Source organism: Ptychodera flava (genome assembly GCF_041260155.1).
Source record: "Ptychodera flava strain L36383 chromosome 3 unlocalized genomic scaffold, AS_Pfla_20210202 Scaffold_25__1_contigs__length_14229661_pilon, whole genome shotgun sequence".
NCBI lineage: Eukaryota > Metazoa > Hemichordata > Enteropneusta > Ptychoderidae > Ptychodera > Ptychodera flava.
In genome coordinates, this window is record NW_027248279.1 from 10,686,443 (window position 1) to 10,708,195 (window position 21,753).

At 38.1% G+C, this 21,753-nt stretch overlaps 2 protein-coding genes across 2 annotated transcripts; both read left to right on the plus strand.

Moving 5' to 3' along the window:
• Positions 1–11,948: 11,948 nt before the first annotated feature.
• On the plus strand, positions 11,949–15,328 carry LOC139125416 (irregular chiasm C-roughest protein-like). Its single transcript, XM_070691501.1, has 4 exons — positions 11,949–12,073; positions 12,799–13,173; positions 14,410–14,727; positions 15,078–15,328. The coding sequence occupies exons 1-4, from the start codon at positions 12,034–12,036 to the stop codon at positions 15,326–15,328; spliced, it is 984 nt and encodes a 327-aa protein (XP_070547602.1). The 5' UTR covers positions 11,949–12,033.
• Positions 15,329–17,836: 2,508 nt separating this feature from the next.
• LOC139125417 (tyrosine-protein kinase csk-1-like) lies at positions 17,837–18,928 on the plus strand. Its single transcript, XM_070691502.1, has 3 exons — positions 17,837–18,049; positions 18,324–18,446; positions 18,818–18,928. Exons 1-3 carry the CDS (start codon positions 17,897–17,899, stop codon positions 18,926–18,928), a joined length of 387 nt encoding a protein of 128 aa, XP_070547603.1. The 5' UTR covers positions 17,837–17,896.
• The last annotated feature ends 2,825 nt before the right edge of the window (positions 18,929–21,753 follow it).

Here is a 21,753-nt window from a genome sequence, read left to right on the forward strand (position 1 = left end):
TTAACTGGTTATTAAACGAAGCAATGGCATGACAACGGCAAAATATGTCTAGCAACTTTTGTGGAGTTTGAGGCAGGGGTTCTTTATTTATAGCGGGAATTGCTTAAACTCCTTAAATATTCAAATTACAGCAAATTTCTTTTGTTCTCAATGGTTGATGTCTAATATTTAGATGGGCATATTTAGATTTCTACCCTATAGTTATCCCTATATACCAAAAATCGGACATCCAGCTCTATTGGCTTGCTCAGAATTAGATATGCGCATAATTAATGAGGTACAATATGTGGTGTCATAAGGTGTCCCATCATACCATTTATGAAGGATGTAGCACTTGTGGTTACTGAGTTGTGGACAAATATATATTTGAGGTCAAAGGTCATTGAGGTCACGTCACATTTTGTCATAATAATTGTATTGCTAAGTTATTCCTATATACCAAAAATTAGACCTCTAGCTCTATTGGCGCGCTCAAAATTATATATGCACATAATTAATGAGGTACAATATGTGGTGTCATAAGGTGTCCCATCATACCATTTATGAAGGATGTAGCACTTGTGGTTACTGAGTTGTGGACAAATATATATATTTGAGGTCAAAGGTCATTGAGGTCACGTCACATTTTGTCATAATAATTGTATTGCTAAGTTATTCCTATATACCAAAAATCAGACCTCTAGCTCTATTGGCTCGCTCAAAATAAGATATGCACATAATTAATGATGTACAATATATGGTGTCATAAGGTGTCCTTTCATACCAAATATGAAGGGTGTAGCACTTGTGGTTACTGAGTTGTGGACAAATATGTATATTTGAGGTCAAAGGTCATTGAGGTCACGTGAAGTTTTGTCAAACAAATTATATTGTTAATTTATCCCTATATACCAGAAATCAGACCTCTTGCTCTATTGGCTCGCTCATAATTAGATATGCACATAATTAATGGAGTACAATATGGGCATCATAAGGTGTCCCGTCATACCAAATATGAAAGGTTTAGCACTTGTGGTTACTGAGTCATGGACAATAATGTATATTTGAGGTCAAAGGTCACCAAGGTCACATGATATTTTGTCAAAATGTCTGAGATATCTGCGTGAACCGATGGACTCACTGATGCACTCACTGACGGATATGAGCCAATCTATAAGCCCCCTGGACTTTATCCGTGGGGACAAAAAAACTGTGTCACTGCATCCTTTAGGCAATATGAATACCATGAGAAACTAAATTTTTATTTTTCTTGGCATCATACATGCGAGTCTATGGAGAACTGCCTTATACATGGGAGTCTATGGAGGTGTAAACTAAAAAGTCCTCTAACACGGCCAAATTTGATAGCATTGTGAAACAAATCGACGTGCATCTGTATGGGGTTGGGTACTGTAGGCGTGAACGGACGGACGGACGCACGGACATGACCAAACCTATAAGTCCCTCGGACTTCGTCCGTGGTGATTAAAAACAACGCAACAGTTATTACAGCTACACCGGCGGTAGGTTCATATCCAGAGCCCCGTACGGTCTGCCGCCGTCGCTTGAAAACAATCTCATGCACCCGGCCATATGGGCAGCTGGCCGGATCACAGTCGCTCGAGAGCTATTCAGCTCTGGGACTATTCGCCCCATAGACGAGTATACAGAAGCGAGGTATTTCTCGCTTCTGTATACTCGTCTATGGGGCGAATAGTCCCAGAGCTGAATAGCTCTCGAGCGACTGTGGCCGGATGCATGACTTCCCGGAGAAGGCGAGCTATCACGTTCAAGCTTAGGATTATTTGTCGATCAAATTCAGTAAATTTACCTTACCTAGATGAAATTTTGTCTATAGGCTGAAATTTCGCCGAAGTTTGACAAAATTACATCGATTTTTCAGGTTCATATGCGACATTTTTTAGTTTTGAGTGCAGACAGAAATAAGTTTTGAGGCAACATGGCTGCGACCCCATGTTGACCCCTAGCCCTGCGTACGATGCTATGTGCTACAGCTAACACACAGCATCGTACGCAGGGCCAGCGAGAGAGTTGCCGACATCGACGGTTATTTACGAGAAGTGAATAAAAGACTGTCATTTTTGGAAGCGATCGAGTAGCTGAGGTTGGCTGGGATACGACTTGGGCCCAAGAACGCTGAATTTCGGCAGTAATTTGGCTTTTTACGTCAAGTCCCAAAATGGATTTGAAGTCACCGACCCAACGTACGGGTCTTTGCAGGGCTGTCGGGGCGGTTAGCTGAAGCGGAACACACAGCATCGTACGCAGGGCTAGTTGACCCCCAAGTGAAAATGTGTTCGCGATCAAATCTTCCTATATTTTTTTCAGAATTTTCAACAAAATCATTGCTTCTTACATCTTTTGTAAAATATAAAATACTAAAATAAAACTGCGATGTGCCATGTCTCCAGATTTCTAAAATATTGTTCGTTGACCGTTCGACGCTAACTTGTGACGCAGTTGAAATTCAATACTGACCGCAAAATAAATGAGACGAGATCAGTCTAGACATCCTCCAAATTATCCAACCATTCGCATTGGAGTTCAGCTCGCTTAGAGTATCATAACATTTTTCGGCCTTTTAGATCGACCCTAATATCTCCCATTTAGGAAATAAATACACAAGCTACCTCGACAAAACTTCGTGCACCATCCAAGACCAAACGCACTACAAATCAGTCTTGACGTCATCATCTCCTTACATGGTAATCGGCATACCGTATTTTTTAGCAAAGGGGACACAGAATACGTCGGAGTATTCAGTTTCAAAACGTATTACATTGTGTGATGTTGTCAAAAAAAAGTCATGTTACTGCAGTGGTATAAATTACAAAACACAAAGTTCAAATCAGTTTATTTTGGACTGGCTTTACCCAACATTTCATATTGTTTCTTATGCCAGATTTGACCACGTGCTTACTGGCGACCCCTTTTCATGCAAATTTTGTGTCAAATGATGTGTTCCCCTGGAAAAACAAACGTACGATTTCTAAATGAAGGAGGCGAAATTTGCCCTCAAGACTCGAAACCACCCCTTCATGGGGTGTACCTAGCTATTTTTAACGAGCTTCTCGAATCTGCAGCTCTATTTCGAAATGATGGTCTGGTTTTCTCAGCTCAAGGATAAGTGTTCTCCATCGCTGTGGGCTTCCTATTCTCAACCGGGGGTACAGTTTCCAGTCGTAATGTTTTTCATTGTGTCCGGGATATAAAACCTTTCCTTTTCAACTTTCTCTTTGATTAACACTAATCCACATCTTGTCAGTGATTAAACATGTTTCAAGTTTAAATGTTAAATTCTGGTCTCGAGCCCTCCTGTTCGACCAAACCGAAATTACCCCTCCCACTTTGGCTCGTCCAGTGGGTGTAGCAAGGGTCGTGCCATCGCCTAGTAAACGGAGGGTGCATTAATTGTTGCATTTCGATGCACATTTTGATAATATTCAGAAGATTTTGTGGCAAAAACTCAGATAGAGAAGCATTTATATTCACATCTCACTTATTCAAGACTGGCTGAGAGCAGCACTTCCATTCAGTTAACATGATTACGCCATTTATTATGCCAAGAAAGATGAAGCCAATACATTTTGCCCTCCCTGGTCTCAGCCAGAAATGGTTATACCTTACAGTTTTTTTCCCACGGAATGAAAACAAATGTACTTGGGCTGAGGCCCAAGTACAATAATAATATTTGGTTCTTATATAGCGCACATATCCACAAGTACATGTGGTCAGGGCGCTTTACAATTATTATTACCCCTGGTCACTGGACCTAATATGATACCACTCAACTCCCTGGGGAGCAAACAACAGCTCACATGTGCAGCCAATAAGCGCAGCAGAGCTAAACGCACACATAACAACCTCTGTCCTACCAGGTACCCATCACTCCTGCATGGGTGGGGTGAAGCATTGAGGAATAAAGTGCCTTGCCCAAGGACACAACACCACAGCCATGCCGGGGCTCGAACTCGCTATCCTTTGATCGTGAGTCCACTGCTTTAGCCACTGGCCCATGATGCCTCAACAATATTGATATTCATATTCATATACAATGACCTTAATTCCGGAATTGGTGTCTGGATAAGCGATGGTTGCAAAAACCATTTCCTTCATAAACATAGGCAGAGTCAAGTAAAATTACACAAAAAGTTCAATAAAGTCCAATATCCTCAAGATCTTTATCATTTGCATTAGATAAGAGTCCCGGATGTTACACAATCTTTTCGCTGTATTATTTCCTTGTAAAACACATAATTTTATTTAATGTTGTTAAAATTCATTTTCATTTTCATTTTTTAGAATGACACAACTACGCAATATTGAAGTAAGGGCAATCAGCAATCGCTTCCTGCATACCAATGTTACGATGATCGTACCACGTGACTGTAAATGACTTTACAGACATCCTAACCCCAGTAATGGTGTTCCATCGAGAAAAGACACTTTGATTCACAAATTTAAAACGAGATGATGTAATTCTCGAATTATTTGTGTTTGCTTTCGATTTTGAACACGTAAACTTGAACACAATCTTTCATCTGACCAGAATATCTTTTCCTGTCAAAAAATGTGTTTCACTCTCATTGAACGCCGATTAAAGCCTAATGAACATCTCCAGCCCTGTGATAAGTTTTTATGTTGTTGGTATTGCTGCTGCTACATGCTTTTGTTTCTTTCTGTTTCTCATTTTCATTGATCAATCGAACAACCAGCCACTCCGCTGTCACATATTTCTTCAAACGCGAACTTTGCATTTATTGTTAAGTTTTCTTGCTGAGAACCTCGCCAACATTGCAATAGCTAAATATAACAGAAAGCCCTCGCTCGATACACGTCATAGAAGGCAAATCGTACGACAGATAAAGGATACGGTGGCATTGTTACATAAAAAAAGTAAAACATTTTGATGCCCATTGTCCTCAGGTATCGATGATCTGCCCACAACAATTATTCAAGCTCCCCACTGCCCTCTCCTCACTCTAAAAATCCCAATTGCCCTCTAGATGCCCACCAGGCAAAGTATCCCGTAACATCTCTACAGCTTGCAATATAAGACTGTTGCGTAAATAGCGGATTACAGTGCTACAGCTATTTTGACAATACCGTGGTTTGTTCAGTTTCAGAGTGAAAGGAAGTTGTTTTTCGTATAGTCATGTAATTGAGCGTCATCAGTACAAATAACCTTGAACTGAAAAGCATCAGAGTTCACGTTCCTAATAATTCAGGAAACCCGATAACCTAAGTCTGCATATGTACAGAGATAGTTTGTCTGGTTTTATCAGTGAATCATTGTCTGCCTGTAAAACAATTTAATGCTGTTAAGCGGTGCTTTATTCTTTGAAATGAGAACTACCTGTCATTTTGATTTGGGTGACTCACTAATACCATTTCTTGAGGTGCTGACATCCATAATGTTGTACCATATCTTTCGGGTTCTGTGACTCACGTGTAATATGATTTGCCCATGTAAAAGTCTCACATCGGTCTTTGGTAGCGAATATATATTCAGATAGACGTGCCGCAAAGTGAAAAATTTCATCAGTTTCGCAAAGTCATCACAAAACATGTTTTGGAGGCTGATATACCGATTGTACTTATTTTTGACCTTGAGCTTTTTGACCTTGAGCTAAAATTTGGAGGGGAAAGTAGAGCTGTTCGTAACTGCCATCTCACTGGCATACACGGAAAATGTGCCCTCCCGCTGAATTTTGATGCCCATTGTCCTCAGGTATCGATGATCTGCCCACAACAATTATTCAAGCTCCCCACTGCCCTCTCCCCACTCTAAAAATCCCAACTGCCCTCTAGATGCCTACCAGGCAACCAAGAACAACGCAAAAACCGCGCGAGCAGCTATAGCAGTATACCTTGGAACATTGCTCCCCTCAAAGTTAGGGGCTTAATCTCTCCTCAAGTTCTATCAACCACGGCTCCCCTCCCTCTACGTATTTTCCGGTGCCCAATGAAATGTCTTCCCTTCCCACAGCAAATATCGATATATCCGAGATTTCCTCTCCGCCCGTAATTGGTTTTGAAATTTGCCTGCCCGCTGAAAAAAGTCGCACGAACATCTTTTTGCACGAACAGCTTAGTTGGCGGCACCTGCAGATGCATGATACAATATCAAGATTTAGCTGAATTTGATCTTGGTTCAATGTGCCCATATTCATCACGTGTCATACATGGACATAAGCTTAGCAATGTTTCAATGTCGAGGTCTGAGATATGTAATCCGTTAATGTTTATGCGTCGCGTTCTGCAGTGATAACAGGGTAGATGGTTCACTAACATAAACCTCGTGATAACTACATACAGTCGATGTTCGACACAAATTCATGGTATACAGCAACCACGAGGTATCAGAACTCAATATCAGTGATTAAGAAAGTAATCAGCTCTTGTAGCGAAAACATTTAGGTTTATTAATTTACGTCGCTTTTTGAAATCGGGAAAGAAAAATCATCATTACTTAATTGATTGCCTTATAATTAGTTTGAAGCTACCGAATGCAGTTAATGACGGTTAAGATGTGGCACCAGGATCTTTTTGAGTGGTTGCCATGGATCAGTTACCGATCTTACCCTTGATGTTTTAGTAAAACGCTCGGCACATATTTCCGAAATGCAGAGCGACGTCAAAAACCGGTCGCACTATCAGGTCGCGCCCGGTGACGACATAGATATGCAAATTAGTTAGCCGAAAGTTCAAAACCTCAAGGCTTTTTAAATCGTTACATTTAAACAAAATGCTTTCCCAAGGTTTTATTTAGTGGACCCGGCTAGGGCTTGACGTGTTCCTTTTTCGACCGGAATGATTTGATGTTTTGTTGGTTTTTTTTTCACTTTGGGCATTACACCCCTGCCCTGCAAAAATCACTGATTTTGAGCGTTTCGGGACCTACATTTTTCTTTATATTCATCTATGGAGAAAAGCCAGTCCAAAAAACGATACGTCAACATGTAGATACATTGACCATCTTTACTGGTTGTAAAATTCAGTAAAATTCGTTGGCTATGATGAAAGCCTTACGGATTTTACTGTCGACTACCAACTGTCTGTGAACGAAATTACCAAATTTCTGGTGTTAGGTAGAGCTTCCTTGATTACTGAGCGCAATGAAAAGTTTGGCCAACGAAGCGAAATCGCAGATGCTCATGCCAAACTTACGGACGGCGCCATCTAGATAGAAGTACTCGATGCCGGGCCACGTTGAACACACTGATATTGACTATAAGTCAAATATTGAGCGGTATTATTGCACTTGTAAAGGTAAGGAAAGTTTGATGATGTTGCTGCTTTAATAAATAAGTATTTTCGATGTGCCCTCTTGGAGTCTGTAACACGTACGTTGAATTTCACATCCGAAATTGTGGAGTGTTTTCACTTCATTTTACCATACAGTCCCCGCTTCTACTGTCTGTGATTTTACTTTTGTGCTGTAGTATGATATAACTCCGTTGCCGCGTTGAGGTCAACTCGGTGACCAGACTCAATATCTGATGATAATCCGAATCACCTTGGGATGGCTGATGTGCCATGGCTGTGACACGTTATGCTGATGAGCATTGCTATGAGGATGTCTTGGTCGTAAGCGTAAATAAATTGCCGTATATAACCAATACATTATATACTCGATATCGAATTGTAAAGTAAAACATTTGAATCAATCTCAATTTAGATTTTAATTTGCACTCCTACACACATCTTGACATGGAAACATAAATGAGTACACAAGTCAAAGTTTTTATGCACCATTAGCCCTTAGCCCTATTGTAATATGATATATTGCTTTGTTTGTATTCAACATGTTCTAGATCCTAACGTTAATACTTTAAATTGAATCAACCGCAAAGAGACAAAAATTTAAAATTCAGATATAGATATTCTGAGTTATGTGATCTAAAATTAATATTTTGCAAGCACTAATACTACAATGATTTATGCATTATATAATTATGTAAATTTCCACTCATGGAGAGAGATGTACATGAATATTGAGTATTTGAAGGTTTTCAAACAAGGATAGCATACATTGCCTCACCTTCTGATCAACAAAATCAAGAATGTTTTCTGTCATTATTTTGCAGATATATGATGCACACTGGAGTTAACCTTGAAATTTACAGGAGTATCAAAACATTTAGCCGTGGAAACGCAGCTATCTGTTGGCGGGGTAGCGTGCGTCGCTATGAGGGTCATCAAAAGGTTGACCGTTGGATGACCCGCATAGCTACGCACGCTACCCCCGAGAGATAGCTGCGTTTCCACAGCTGCAAAACAATTTGCCAAGAAGCTTCAGATCTTGTTCAAACCGGACAGCCTACCAAATACCCCTTAAGATATTTATGTTGATGCTTTGAAAGACAGACCCTAGGGTCTATGTTTGGAATTATAATTTTGTTTTGTGTAAATGGGCTTTCAAAATGCTCGGTTTGATAAAGAGATCCTGTATTATTTTCTTCTCCAAGAGCTTTGACATCCTTGTATGTATCTTTAGTGAGAAGCAGATTAGAGTACTGCTCTGTGGTCTAGTCTCCAAACTTCCAATATTTGTGTGACCATGTTAATGTTGACAAAGTTCAAAAAGCTTTCTGAAATATATGTGTTAGTGATTAAAAACAGTCCTGTATGCATTTTAATCTCCCTCTCTCTCGCTTCGGCGGAAGGTTTTAGATCTGACTTTTTAAACGGAATAGTTTCAGGGAGATTATCTTGTCCCTACCTTTTATATCAATTGCCATTTTATGCAGCACTAAGACGCCTCAGGGCCCCGTCTTTATTTCACGTTCCACGTTGCAGGTTAAATCTTAGAAATTATGCTTTTATCCCAAGGTCTATTACACCATGTAATGACATTTCTGTGGATATTTTTTTACCTGGTACTGCTTTTAAGACGTTTGTGTCCAGATATTTTTATTCTTAGGGTCCTTTCTGTGCATATTGTATTTTTGGTTTTTATTATGTTTGTTGATATTGTACTGTTTGCTTGTTTTGTTTGTTTGTATTTATTTTCTCGGAGTCTGTTATTGGGCCTTTGGGCCTGTTGACCCGTCAAATAAATAAATAAATAAATAAATAAATAAATAAATAAATAAATAAATAAATAAATAAATAAATAAATAAATAAATAAATAAATAAATAAATAAATAAATAAATAAATAAAAATAATAATTACAAAAGAAAACACTATCCAAATGTATGAGAGGCATGAGTAAGATGTCATTTACAAATGAGTAATATGTTTGTGACAGAGCCTCTTGTTGCTATAAGCTTACTCAAAGTGGTTTTAACTAGTACACTACACACAGGTAAAATAGTTTGAAATGTGCTACTATTATGATGTGAATAAAGCATTCTCCATTCAAAATATTCACCTTTCTCAGTTCTGTATGACCTGAAGTACTTTGTGGAAGTGAGTTTTGTTAATCTCCATTCTTAAACAGGCCACTGTTTTTCTGAAGATAGAATTCTACAGAATGAAAGATTTTGTAAATATTTATGATACAAAACACGAATGATAAGACTAGGTGACAAGCAAACACATTAGCAAATACTATAGAAATAACAAAGAAACTACTTTCACCTTTAGTACGTTTTACTCATAGTTGGCTCGTTCATAAAAGTATTAAAAGACTGAATTTCAGGATTCATAAAAATTGAAATAGAAGGGGAAATGCATGTGAAAGTAACTTTCAATGGCTATTAGAAAGAGAAGAGACATCTAATGAAATAAAGTGTGAAATGAATCTGAAAATTGACCTCTGGATCATGAAAAATGTAAGTTTTCTGGATAGAGAGAGAGGGGGAGAGAGGGATTTCAAACAATTCTTGTATGCCAGCATGTCAGAGAGTTCATTGCATAGTTCTTGTTTTTCAGTTTCGAAGAAAAACTCATCCTGTCAAAAAGCTGCTACAATGTCTATATATTACAAAAGATCAGTTTATTTTTAGGTGCCCTGGTATGTGCCCGTGATCAGGGAGCTAAAACACATGCTAGTGCCAACGTTGGGAAATACTAGTAAAAATGCGTCACAGCCGCACTGTTGAGGGCAATTTGGTCGGTACATGTAAATTGACCCCATGTTCATCTCAAATTTTCGTAAATGAAATAACATAAAAATATAGTTTTTGGCCAAAAATTGAAAGAATACCATGGTATAATCACGAAACAACAGTCGACACAATGGACGGCTCTCTCACGGTGCACCACCAGGTGTAATGGCAGAGTTATGATCCAGATGATCGCGAAGCTGGGGGGGGGGGGGTATCTGCTCTGTGAACCAATGTAAGTACCACAAAGGGGTATGCCATACAATTTTCACTGAAGTCCCATAGCAACGGGTATGGTACGTTGTGAGGCTTCGATGAAGGCGATTTGATTTGTAGAGGGGTTTCCTTTACAGTTTGTCGTAAGTTATTGCGTATCCTGCTCTAGGCCTACCGCCGCCGGTACGGGTCAGGGTAGGGGAGTAATCAGAAATAGGCCATCTGGTTAAACTTAAGTTTGAGGAAAATCGATACCGTTATCACTCATCCTAACTCTAGTCGACTCTGTATCTAGGCATTTATCGCTAACCTGTACAACATAGACTTCCACAAAGTACAAACAATGCGTGTCACGATATCGGCACCGTAACGCGCGTCGTTCAGAAAAGACAATGGATCAAACATGAGTGATAACGGCCAATTTTTGGTAAATGGCTCGCAATATGGACAATCAAAATCCCGACAAAAGAGTATGAAATTAAATAAGAATTGTATAAACCAATAAGAGCCGAGTCAGCAAGCAGCCGGAACGTAAAATGTGAAGGAGAACATGAAAAAAAAGTTGTGATCATACGAGGTCCCGGTCCCGTTTGGAATACTTACAGTTATATGCAAGCACGCGTTCTTAGAACGCCTTTCTTGCGAATGACGTGATGTTTTAGTTCCCGTAGGAAACGAGATTATGCAAATGTTATGCTAATATCACTAAGGGCCCAGATCCCGGTGCCCAAAATGTCAATCAGCGATAAACACTTATCGTACTACTTCAGAGGAAGAGAACCATACAACTAATTCGATTAAGAGAATGATAGGCAGAGCAAATATTTTGACTGCTGACATTTCGTTATTTCGTTAAACTAGTTTTTGAATCGCCAAAATAATTAAATATTGAAATTATTTAGCATTTACTTTTCTGTAGTCTTTACCGGAGGCATTTCGACGGATTAAACTTTACTATGTGTACCTTTACTTGTTTATTGTGCGTACATGTTTTGTACTGTTTGAGTATGTTATTCGGGTTTGTCGCTATATAAATCATGACGGTGATATAGATAGTGTCTTGAGATAATTACAATCAGAATAGCCGAAACTATCAGATTAGCTGAAACGTGGTTTCCGTCAAACAGATTAGGCCAAAGTAATTAAATTCTTTGTTTTGCGTCCCACCCCGCTTAGGATTTTAAGGTTTTCATGAAAAACACACACAGTGTATTTGAACTGGACTTAAATTTTGTTACAATTTTTATTTGCTGCAATCAAATTACATTGTGTTAATTTTCTTGTGTGTGTTTTTCAGCCGCTTAGGCGCGTACCTTTTCCTATTTAGAGTGGACGCAAAACAAAGAATTTAATTACTTTGGCCTTACTCTGAAATAAGAAAAAAGTTTCCAAAACTAGTTTTTATCCTATCAGAGGGGTAAAGTGCTCGATTCAGAGATGCAGATGAATATTACAATAAATATTAGAACACATCAAGTATGTTTGGTACTTATTCATTGAGTTTAACGCACACACGCGATCGTCAGATAGGTAGATTTTAATGTATGGAATTTGCTTCAAGTTCTTATATATAAGTATCAAGCCAGGGCAAGCTAACAGACTGAGGCCTGATAAATATCGCACTATATCAACGACAATTAATCAATTATATCTGAACATTGGGTGCGGCTGACAGCACATACAATTGATCACTAACTCACGAAATATGACAGCGATAACAGACATTCGAAGTATTGAATGTTTGGTTCTGTCTTCTCGCCATCATGCCTGTCATCGTCACATTATGGGTTACTTTGTTGTTTGGTGAGTGCAGATTCTGTCGTTATGTTTCTTAAAACGGGTCTCTCTGTTCTTCTTGTTTGAAAGATTTTATTTCATTCTCTTTTAAGTATTTACATTTCCAAAAGTGTGCAAACAATACCCACCCTTTTTTCTTTTAGCATGGTCTAGTATGAAATATGTGCATGCTGTGACTGTTGAGACTTTTGAACAATCTCTGATCATAGGGGAATGCAAATTCTGCACATTAAAATTTCACAGATGTCTTACAGTATGAAAATTTATCTTTACTGGTGGTGTACTCATTCTGAGCGTGCCTTTTAATCAGACTAGATACATTTTTGCCCTATTGGTATGTGGTCATCGACGTTTGACCTCCATTCTGACTTTTGAGGACCTCTACCCGCATAGACTAGGCATTCATGCTTGTATTATGTAGATTTCACAACATATAGATACAGCTACAGTGTAACTTTTGTGTACAAGGCGTTAAACTGAAAGACTGCGCTAAATCTGCCTGAGACTGACCAATTTTTTTTGAAAGTCAAAAGAAAATCGGGTTTTAGCGAGACACCTATTTCACACTGGCCGCCATATTGGTTAGTGTGTGACGTTTGGCATTATTGACGTCAAGGTAGAGGTACATCATTTAGTGAATAGCCAATGAAGGAATTCCTGCGTACCCAACACGTATTACAATTTTAACAATGATGATTTTAATATTTTGGAAAATTTCGATACTCTTATAGCTGTTCTTCACTCGTACGCCCAGACAACTGTCGTTGGACCTTCGAACACAGTGTATGTGCACCCAGGAGAGTCTGCGTCTTTCAACTGTACACTTACATGGGATACAAGTCCTGGTATTGATTTCATAGTTTGGGGAAGAAGCAGAGATGATAGCGTCGGTTGGTCTACTATAGCTGTCTGTTATAATGTCGATGGAAGTTGTACGTTTGTCTTGGGATTTGAGAGTGTATATTCTGTCGAAAGTGATGGACAAACCAATGATTCCTTCAAACTCACTGTAGACTCAGCAACATTGGATGAAGACGCACACTATGACTGCTGGCCCTTCACTGCCGATGGTCCAACAGCTCCTCAAGCAAGACTGTATGTGTTGTGTAAGTGAAAGTCATTTGAGGTAGCTTTAGAGTAGTACCGACTGATGCAAGGGGGGTATAACATTTTGTCAATGATACATGTATTTATATGTAGTTGAACTTTGATTTTCGTATAACGTAATATATGAACTCATTAGCATTGGTCTAGACTTCCATTAAGTCATTGCACATTTAAAATCTAAATAACTTGAACAATTATCGCAATATTCATATCAAGCACAAACCCAAACAGACTATTGACTTAAATGACATTAAAAACTCAAACCTTGCACTTTAAAAAAAATCAAACAAAAATCGAATCACTGGTGAGAACAAAACGCCGGCTGTAATTAGTTTCGGGAACTTAATTAAACATCTCAAAACGTTTGAGGTAATGAATGTCTTTCTGATATTATCTCGCGTTGGGGTACATAAATATAACTGTTCAGAGTGAACTGTGTCGTCCATATGTCAACAGAATGGGGTTTTTGGAAGTTTATGGCATGAAAATATTCTGATTGCTTCGTTTCTTACATGGCTCGAGGTAACTAGAATATTTGAGAAGATACAACCACCCAACACTTTGTGTTAATAATTTCGTTTTGACTGATCGTATCACTCGATGACATGAGAGGAAGTATCTGAGCTTTACTTGGAAAATATCATTTCTCAAATTTCTGGTCACTGGTAGTGTGGGATCAACGGTGTGAGAAAAATCGATCCCACATTCCAGTACGTTCAGATTTAGGAATCAGAAATCTGATAAATATTACACGAGCTCTGATTGGATGATAAACAGCCTTTCGTTCCACGCACAAAATATCATTCATTAGCACGATGAGTAACACAATGGTGACCAGAACTACAAAGTAAGCAGATCAGAGTACGGGGATAGCATTGTCGCGATTTTGGATGATGGTGTACGTTGTTGTTTACCTCGGATTTCGCGTAAATGACATGGAATACTTGATGGCCACGAAGTAGAGTGGTCGCTGATACAGTTAAACATTCAACGTTTCCAGTAAGACTTGAACGCATTTTGGGGTCATGTGAGAAAAAGAATCTCACACACCAAGGACCTGGGATCAGATTTCTCACACGAGTTGGGGTATTTTGTCTCACACGAACCTCAGGCGAGTGTGACGCAAAATATCCCCAACTCGTGTGAGAAATCTGATCTAAGGTATTTTGGATGTGAAAGTCTATCGTATTCCCTTGCAAAGAAACAGTTGTTAATCATCATGCACTGATTTTCAGACCAAGTGACCAGTGTCGCCATCAATGAATCTGACGTTCCAAAAGATGTTGAAGCAGGTAGTGCAGAAATCATTTCATGCACGACAACATCCGGGAATCCCCCAGCTGATCTATTGTGGACAATAAGAGGCAATGACATCACACATTTTAGTGACAACACAACAACAGAAACTGGCAATGACACTAGACTCTACGACACAGAAAGTCGTCTTATGTATGCATTCAATGCTTCTGATGACCAGCAATACCTGAAATGTGAATCATTTCAACATGCAAGCTTGCCACCAAGAAGTTCACAGATTTTGATGAATGTGCAACGTAGGTTGAAATTTGCTGTTTGCACAGACTTCATATTTTCAAACCATTCTCTATGTCGTGAATAAAATCGTAAGCATCTTAAATTTCTTATGTCCTAAACAATCGAAACAAATTTAGACATCATGTCGTGGCGTGAAGTGGTAGATTCTAAGGCAAAAATCATCCGTTTTGTTTGGTTTTTTTACTAAAGTTTTGCTCTATGTACCAATATATGTTTACATTTTACAATTCTTGATTGTTTCGAAATTGTTAAAAAGTTTACGTTGTGGTTTTAGCATTACAATTATTACATGTTCAATCAGAATCATATCTTCTGTTACTTCATAAATAAATGGCAATTCAAATTTCAGATGCCCCTGTAATCCACGCCATTGGTGTTAAAAGCTGGGAAGACAACACAGCAACTGTGGAATGTGATGCAAGTGCCAATCCTGGTGAGATCACATATTCCTGGGAGAGTGATGATGGACAGACTGGAGGTAATTCGAGGACATGGACATTGACAGATGAAGATGGTGATGATGAAGTCACTGTGACATGTAATGCAAGTAATACAAAGGGAGAAACATCACTGACAGAAGTCGTGAAAAAAACACGTTAGTGAACAAGTTCATTATCGATGGTCCAAAAGCGTAACAGAATGTTATCGCCTTGCCATATGTTGAGGGATATTATGAATTATTAAAAATGAACTGATAATACTTTTTTGCTGTATTCGTTCTCTTAATGAGTCTGATTCGCATATCATTACTCCATAGAAATAGGTTATAGAGAGTTAAAACGTGCGGTATTGCCTTTCTATATGACTATTGTTTCATTTGTTATATTTAGTTCACAACTGAAACTACCCAAATGTATTTAGGCTTCATGATTTCATCTTTGAAATTTATTCAATTGAAAGTGTACGATGCTGCTGTTCAGGCTTAATCCACTCAAGATCGAAGTCAGCCTATGGCAAACAGTTGTTCAGAGGACTTTTAATGCCGTTTTACACTTAGGCCAGTCAACTGTAGCGGCGACGACGGATTATCACGTGACCTTAAAACAGGCGAGAACATTACTCAACTTTTCACAGATTATTTTCGATACAGTAAGGAGGTGAATCCAGCGCCTTTTTACATCTCAAAGTAAGGAGCAGACGGTTTTCATTTTTGACATCGTACAGAACAGACCAAATGCAATGCAGACAGACAACGTGTACTTTGTTTTGTTTTCCAATTATGTAGTGTTTCCCCGTCAGCCCTGTGAGTGCAGTAATACGTTGTCAATCGTCTTCGGCTGCCTATTTGCTATAACACTGGCACTACTCATCTTGACATTCAGCTTATTGTTCATTAATGGTCATGGCTTAAGAGTTCTAGTGAAAAAGGTAAGGTTTGAATATGATAAGTGTAGAACACCGTCTCAATTGACAAGAGCTTAGCCAGTGCTTGACATGAATTACATTTGGTATTGTATTTGCAGCATTTTTATGATAATCTTTTAAAGACCGTGTAAGCACCTTTAAGTTGCCAATATTTGTTTCTTTCAAATAGAGCGTCTTTTTTAATAAGATTCCTCGAAAATACAGTAGACAAACATGAAGATTAATCACTGGGCTCATTCTTACACAATTTATATTTTAGGTAAAAAATTGCATTTCAATATCCATTCACTCAGTCTTTCTTTCAAAATATCGAACCGATAGTAATATTTGATATTAGCTTCTACTCGCTTTAACCTAACGCTTGGAAATAATAAAACTAATATTTTAACAATTGAAATATTAATTCTAGACGTTGTAGAGGCTTACATTTGTGTTTGCTATCTTTCATTATCGTGCTTTTTTTTGATATTTCAGAAAGATAAAAAATCAGAAAATTTACCAGAAAGTACATACCAGGATCTCCAAAGAGATGTCCAACAGTCGTCATACACACATGTAAGTTTGATTGCTTTAAATGCACAGATTGACATTTACATATCCGAAAACTTCAAACGTTGACAAAACGCTGCCATTAATATGCCTTGAACGGCAAACATTCAAATTGCATTGAAGGAAAACAAAACTTCGAGGGATTTGTTTATTTAGTTTTGACCTAATTAAGTTGTATATAGGGTCACAAAATGTCATGTCAATAACATGAACGTTGCAGGTCGCAATTCATCTGCAATGTACGGGGTAGACATTTCCGTGTCATATTGAGGGCAATAGATTGGCTTCCTTGTGGTCATCAACAATCTTTTTTGTCGATGACGAGAAATAGTAGTTTTAGTGAGAGAATTTTCAAATACAGAAAGTTACATTGTACTACGGGGAGACAGTAGTGTTTCAATACCTTGTATAAAATATTTCTATAATTTGATTCCATGTAGTTACACATTGGCAGTACCAATGTAGCTGAAAGGCCTGAGTATATAGACCTTGACATAGAGTCTATTTATGCAAGTCTTGAAGAAGATAACAAGAACAAAGACAATGTGTACTTGAAGTCTGGAGATGTTGCGCGGGTATTTCCCAGAACTCGTCTTTACTTGAAGGACATTCTTTGTGATGGACGTTTCAGTTTATTGGCGGGAAAGATGGAGTCAGTGACGTCATCGTGACAGTTGACAAAGGTAGGCGGAACGAGATGTGTATTTTTGTTAAGCAAAATTTGCAAAATGAACGAAAGGAACAAGTACATACCAGCACTAATGAAAAATCATAACACACGTGTCAAAAATGTCTCAATAGGATAATATTTTTTTTTAAAAAATCGTATAATGTATTCTTTGACATTGTTTTAATTTTGCAGGAGACAAAAGTGACTTCAAACGAGAAGTTGAGGTCATGGGGTCATTGTCCAAGATGAAGGGAGTAGTAGAATATCTTGGATGTTGCATTACTGAAGGTGAGAAACAAGGATATACAACATTTCTAAACGTATTTATCCCGTCTTTTTTTATTTTAACTTTAGTTTTACTCTCCGTCAATTAGATGCGTGTGATTACCATCTTCTCACAGTGTACTCCCTACGGTAGAACGGAAGATTTGGTATGTTTCAGAGTTATCGTCGAAACTGCATATTTTGTTACAGTGTTCAATGTTCCCTGATGTGTGTATATACTAGACGACAGTTAAATACAATCGGAAATTGGCCCTCTCCAGATTTTACCACTATAATAATTACTTTTTGTTCCAGATCCCATGTATCTGATCACAGAGTACGCCCCCAACGGCACTTTGCTTCAAGTTCTAGAAAACATGAAGGATGCTGATGCTTGGAAAAGAAAAGGCCCTGACCTATTGACCTTTGCCCTGGATGTGGCTGAATGTCTGAAGACTCTTTCCGAGATTAAGGTACTATTGAACTATCACATGTCACCAGCATATGTAGCAGTTGAAAATATGGTTATTTAGAGTCTATGGATTGTTTTACTTTGATTTGTTTGGCTGATCGAGGCTACACATTTGTAATAATAATTTATTTTCAAGGTCAGTATACACCATAAGGCTTTAAAATTGAATCGTTATCAATTTTCAATGTTGCTATTTTTAGCTGTGTAATCTGCAATGGCTACTGTTGTTTTTGAGATAGCATAAATTTCACAATTGATTTTTTCTCTACTTTCAGATCATTCACAGAGAGATTATGGCAAAGAATATCGTTGTTGACAGTCAGTGGAAGTGTAAACTCTCTGGTCTTGGTTCGTCAAGTGCTGTTCTTACTGATCAAAGATACAGACAAAAGATGAAGGTAACGCCATCCAGGATGCCATGATGCATTTATCATCCAACCCACTGCTATTTCAGATTCCATATACACCAATGAATTCAGCACGTTCAGCGTGTGGTAATTGTTTTGTTGCTGACAATAACAACTTTTCATGTGTTTACATGTTGCTGCTTCTGATGAAAGTTTTATTGACTTGGGGAGTAAAATCGACATCATTAACAAAAAACATTGGACGTGCTAAGTTTTTGTATAACAAAATGTTTTGTGTTTAAACATAATGATCTCTTTATTTAACAGGCGATTTTTCTGCCAAAATGAGCGTGTGGCCTGTTGACCGAGTATAGTTACCTAAATCATTTGTTGTTTACAAACTCTTGTCTCTATCTGCACAGGGACACTTACCAATCAGATGGATGGCACCGGAAGTATTGTCAGGCAACGGATATACGACAAGAAGTGACGTATGGTCGTTGGTGTGCTCCTTTGGGAAGTATATTCATTAGGTCAGTTTGCTTTTCTCGTTAAATAATTCCAAATCTAGTTATAAGTATGTGGCATATTTCCTGAAATCAGTAATTTCCTTATCATAATTTGTATGGACACAAACAGCAGAAAAAATAATTTAGACTCAACTTAGTGAGAACCTAGACATTCCGCGCTCAGAATATAATATTCCGTGTAACACATTTATGCATTTGAAAAGGAACCAGAATAGAAGTAGAGAATGACCACATCGTTGGTCTTCGCGTATTATTTTGGCATCCATCCACCTTTGCAGCTTGCCAACTTAGATTGGTCACATGTAGTTTGATGCAAATATTTTGAAATTGCTAAAAATTAAATTTTGTCTAAAATTGACGTCTTCATTAAACCAGATATGAACTATACTTTTAACAGGGGTGAATACTATTTGAAACTCTTTAGTTATCATTTAAAAACTATCTACTGTTGATTGACCAATCAGAGTGCTCAATTCAGGGTGTTTTATCTACTCTTAAAGCCCTGGTCACCAAATTCCAGAAACGAATGACAGCGCCGTAGTAAAGTACTGTCCAATCAAAGTGAACATATCATATTCTGTAGACATCTGGTACGTTTTAATATTCAAATTTGGTAACACAGCTGAAACCAGCTGCAACACAAAATCTGCTGTGCCCTAGGGCATTTATATAATGTGCCCTAGGGCATTTATAGGATGTTCCATTACATTGGAAGGCTATTTCACAAATAAAAGTTTTAATTCATATCCTAAACATGTTACATTGACAAAGGGGACGGTTGACGTAAACACATTGAAAACGAAAATATATCAGTTAGGGGCGATAGTTTTTAAGTCGGATGTTGAAACCCTTGTACTCGGGCTCTTCTGGTATATAAAGTCCAACCCTACGATAAAATGTCTCGGCCTGCGGCCTCGACATTTTATCGTTGGGTTGGACTTTATATACCAGAAGAGCCCTCGTACTCGGGCTTTATCCTATACAAAAATAATAGCTTATATAGAGCAAAGCATATTGAAACATGTGAACGTTTGTTATGAAAGCAACTTTCATAACGATTACAGTTGTGGAAATTAGCACCAGCTTCCAATACTTGCATATTTTCTGGTATTGGCTATGTAGACGATAGAATATGAAATGAGGTGTTAGTAATCTGAGAAAACAAAAGCTGTTTCCTTTTTTTAAACCGACGTTAATTACAATATTTTGCTTGAAGGCGACAATCCTTATGACACTATACAAGACGATGACGTCAAGGATCTTATTGGAAGAGGACAGCGGCTTGAAATTCCACAAGGGTGCACAGAATCCATGTAAGTTGACGCTGTTTGAGAGTTCTGGATCATGATGCTGACCTTTACACAGCAAAAAAATTATATTTCAAGCCTTGATTCGAAAGCCGATGTTAAGGCGTAATGTGATTAACAACGTTCTTCAATTACAAAAATCGTTCTCGCGCTTATTCCGTTCAGTACACAAACCAATCGTATTAACCCTACCGATGGTCCCTCTGTCACATAGAGGGATCGTGTTCAAGTAAAACAAAAAATCAACAAAAACCCATACAGATCGATTTCTACAAACATAAAGCCAAATTTTCTTTCTTAATTAGATATCAGTTGATCGCGTCATGCTGGACGGAGATACCCGCCGAGAGATTAAATGCTACTGACCTCGTCAGTGCCTTACGACGATTTCTGTCAGAAGACGGTTCAATGCAAAGTTCATGAACGAAACAAGATCGTTGGCTGTTTCACGTCATTGTTGACAGCTTGCAGCGGATGTCTTACTCACAAAAATATCTTTGATGTCAGCAAGAATGTGTACATATAGAACCAATGCAATTTTTTTGAGATTTTGACAACAAATCAATATTTACACAAATCAATCGAAAATGTCCACTTGCAACTAGTTCGTTTGATGCAATCGTTTGTCATTGAGATGATTGATGTATAGATATCGGCAGAAATTCAATTTCACAGAGGTCCAACCTCCTTACGAATTTTTGTCTCCTGTCTTGCAATTCAGTACAAGCCAATGTTATTCTTTTTTGTAAACCAATGTGTACAAATTCTCTTGATGAAATGACATGTAGAATTTGAAAGGTTTCTTATTCCGATGAGATGTTTAATGTTATGAACAAAAGATCAAAACAATATAAAGTAAGTCATCCATATCATACATGCCTTTGCTTGTTTCTTTGCTGTGCTGTCGTCTCTTTATCTTTCGATCACGTTTCGCTTTCAATGAGAACGCGTGTCATTGCTCATGAATTGTGTACATAGCAAACTCTAAAGAAAAGAAACACAATCGTAAAATGAAGAAGATTTTCTTATGAGGGTCTTATGATAACAAATGTTGATTTAGCATTGGCATTATAGCAATTGTTTCGCCCTGAAAAGTTTTCAGAGGTGTGTGTGTAAGTTTATTGATGGTGAAAAGTATCACAAGCGGGAGTTGGACTGAATGCTCAAACATCGTGAATCATTAGAGGTCAGGGGCAAAAGTACGAGCCAGAATTTAAGTCAATGGGGCTATCAGCTATGGCGTATTGAAGAAAGGAGAAAAGAAGAAGGAAGTTCGGTAGTTGAATTCCGGTGGCGTGTAAAGAAAACCAATGATGTACCAAATATATCACGCAGCAAATTGACTTTTAATTTCGCGAAAATGAACAAAATATGTTCATAATAAAATAGTTGTCAAATAATTATAAGGTGGCACAGGAGTGCAAAAGACCACAAACGTCGTTTAAAACGGGGAAAAGGTTACTGAGACTGGCGTCTGGAGTTCATATTTCTCAACGTTTATTTCTTGCGATCCAATAGCAC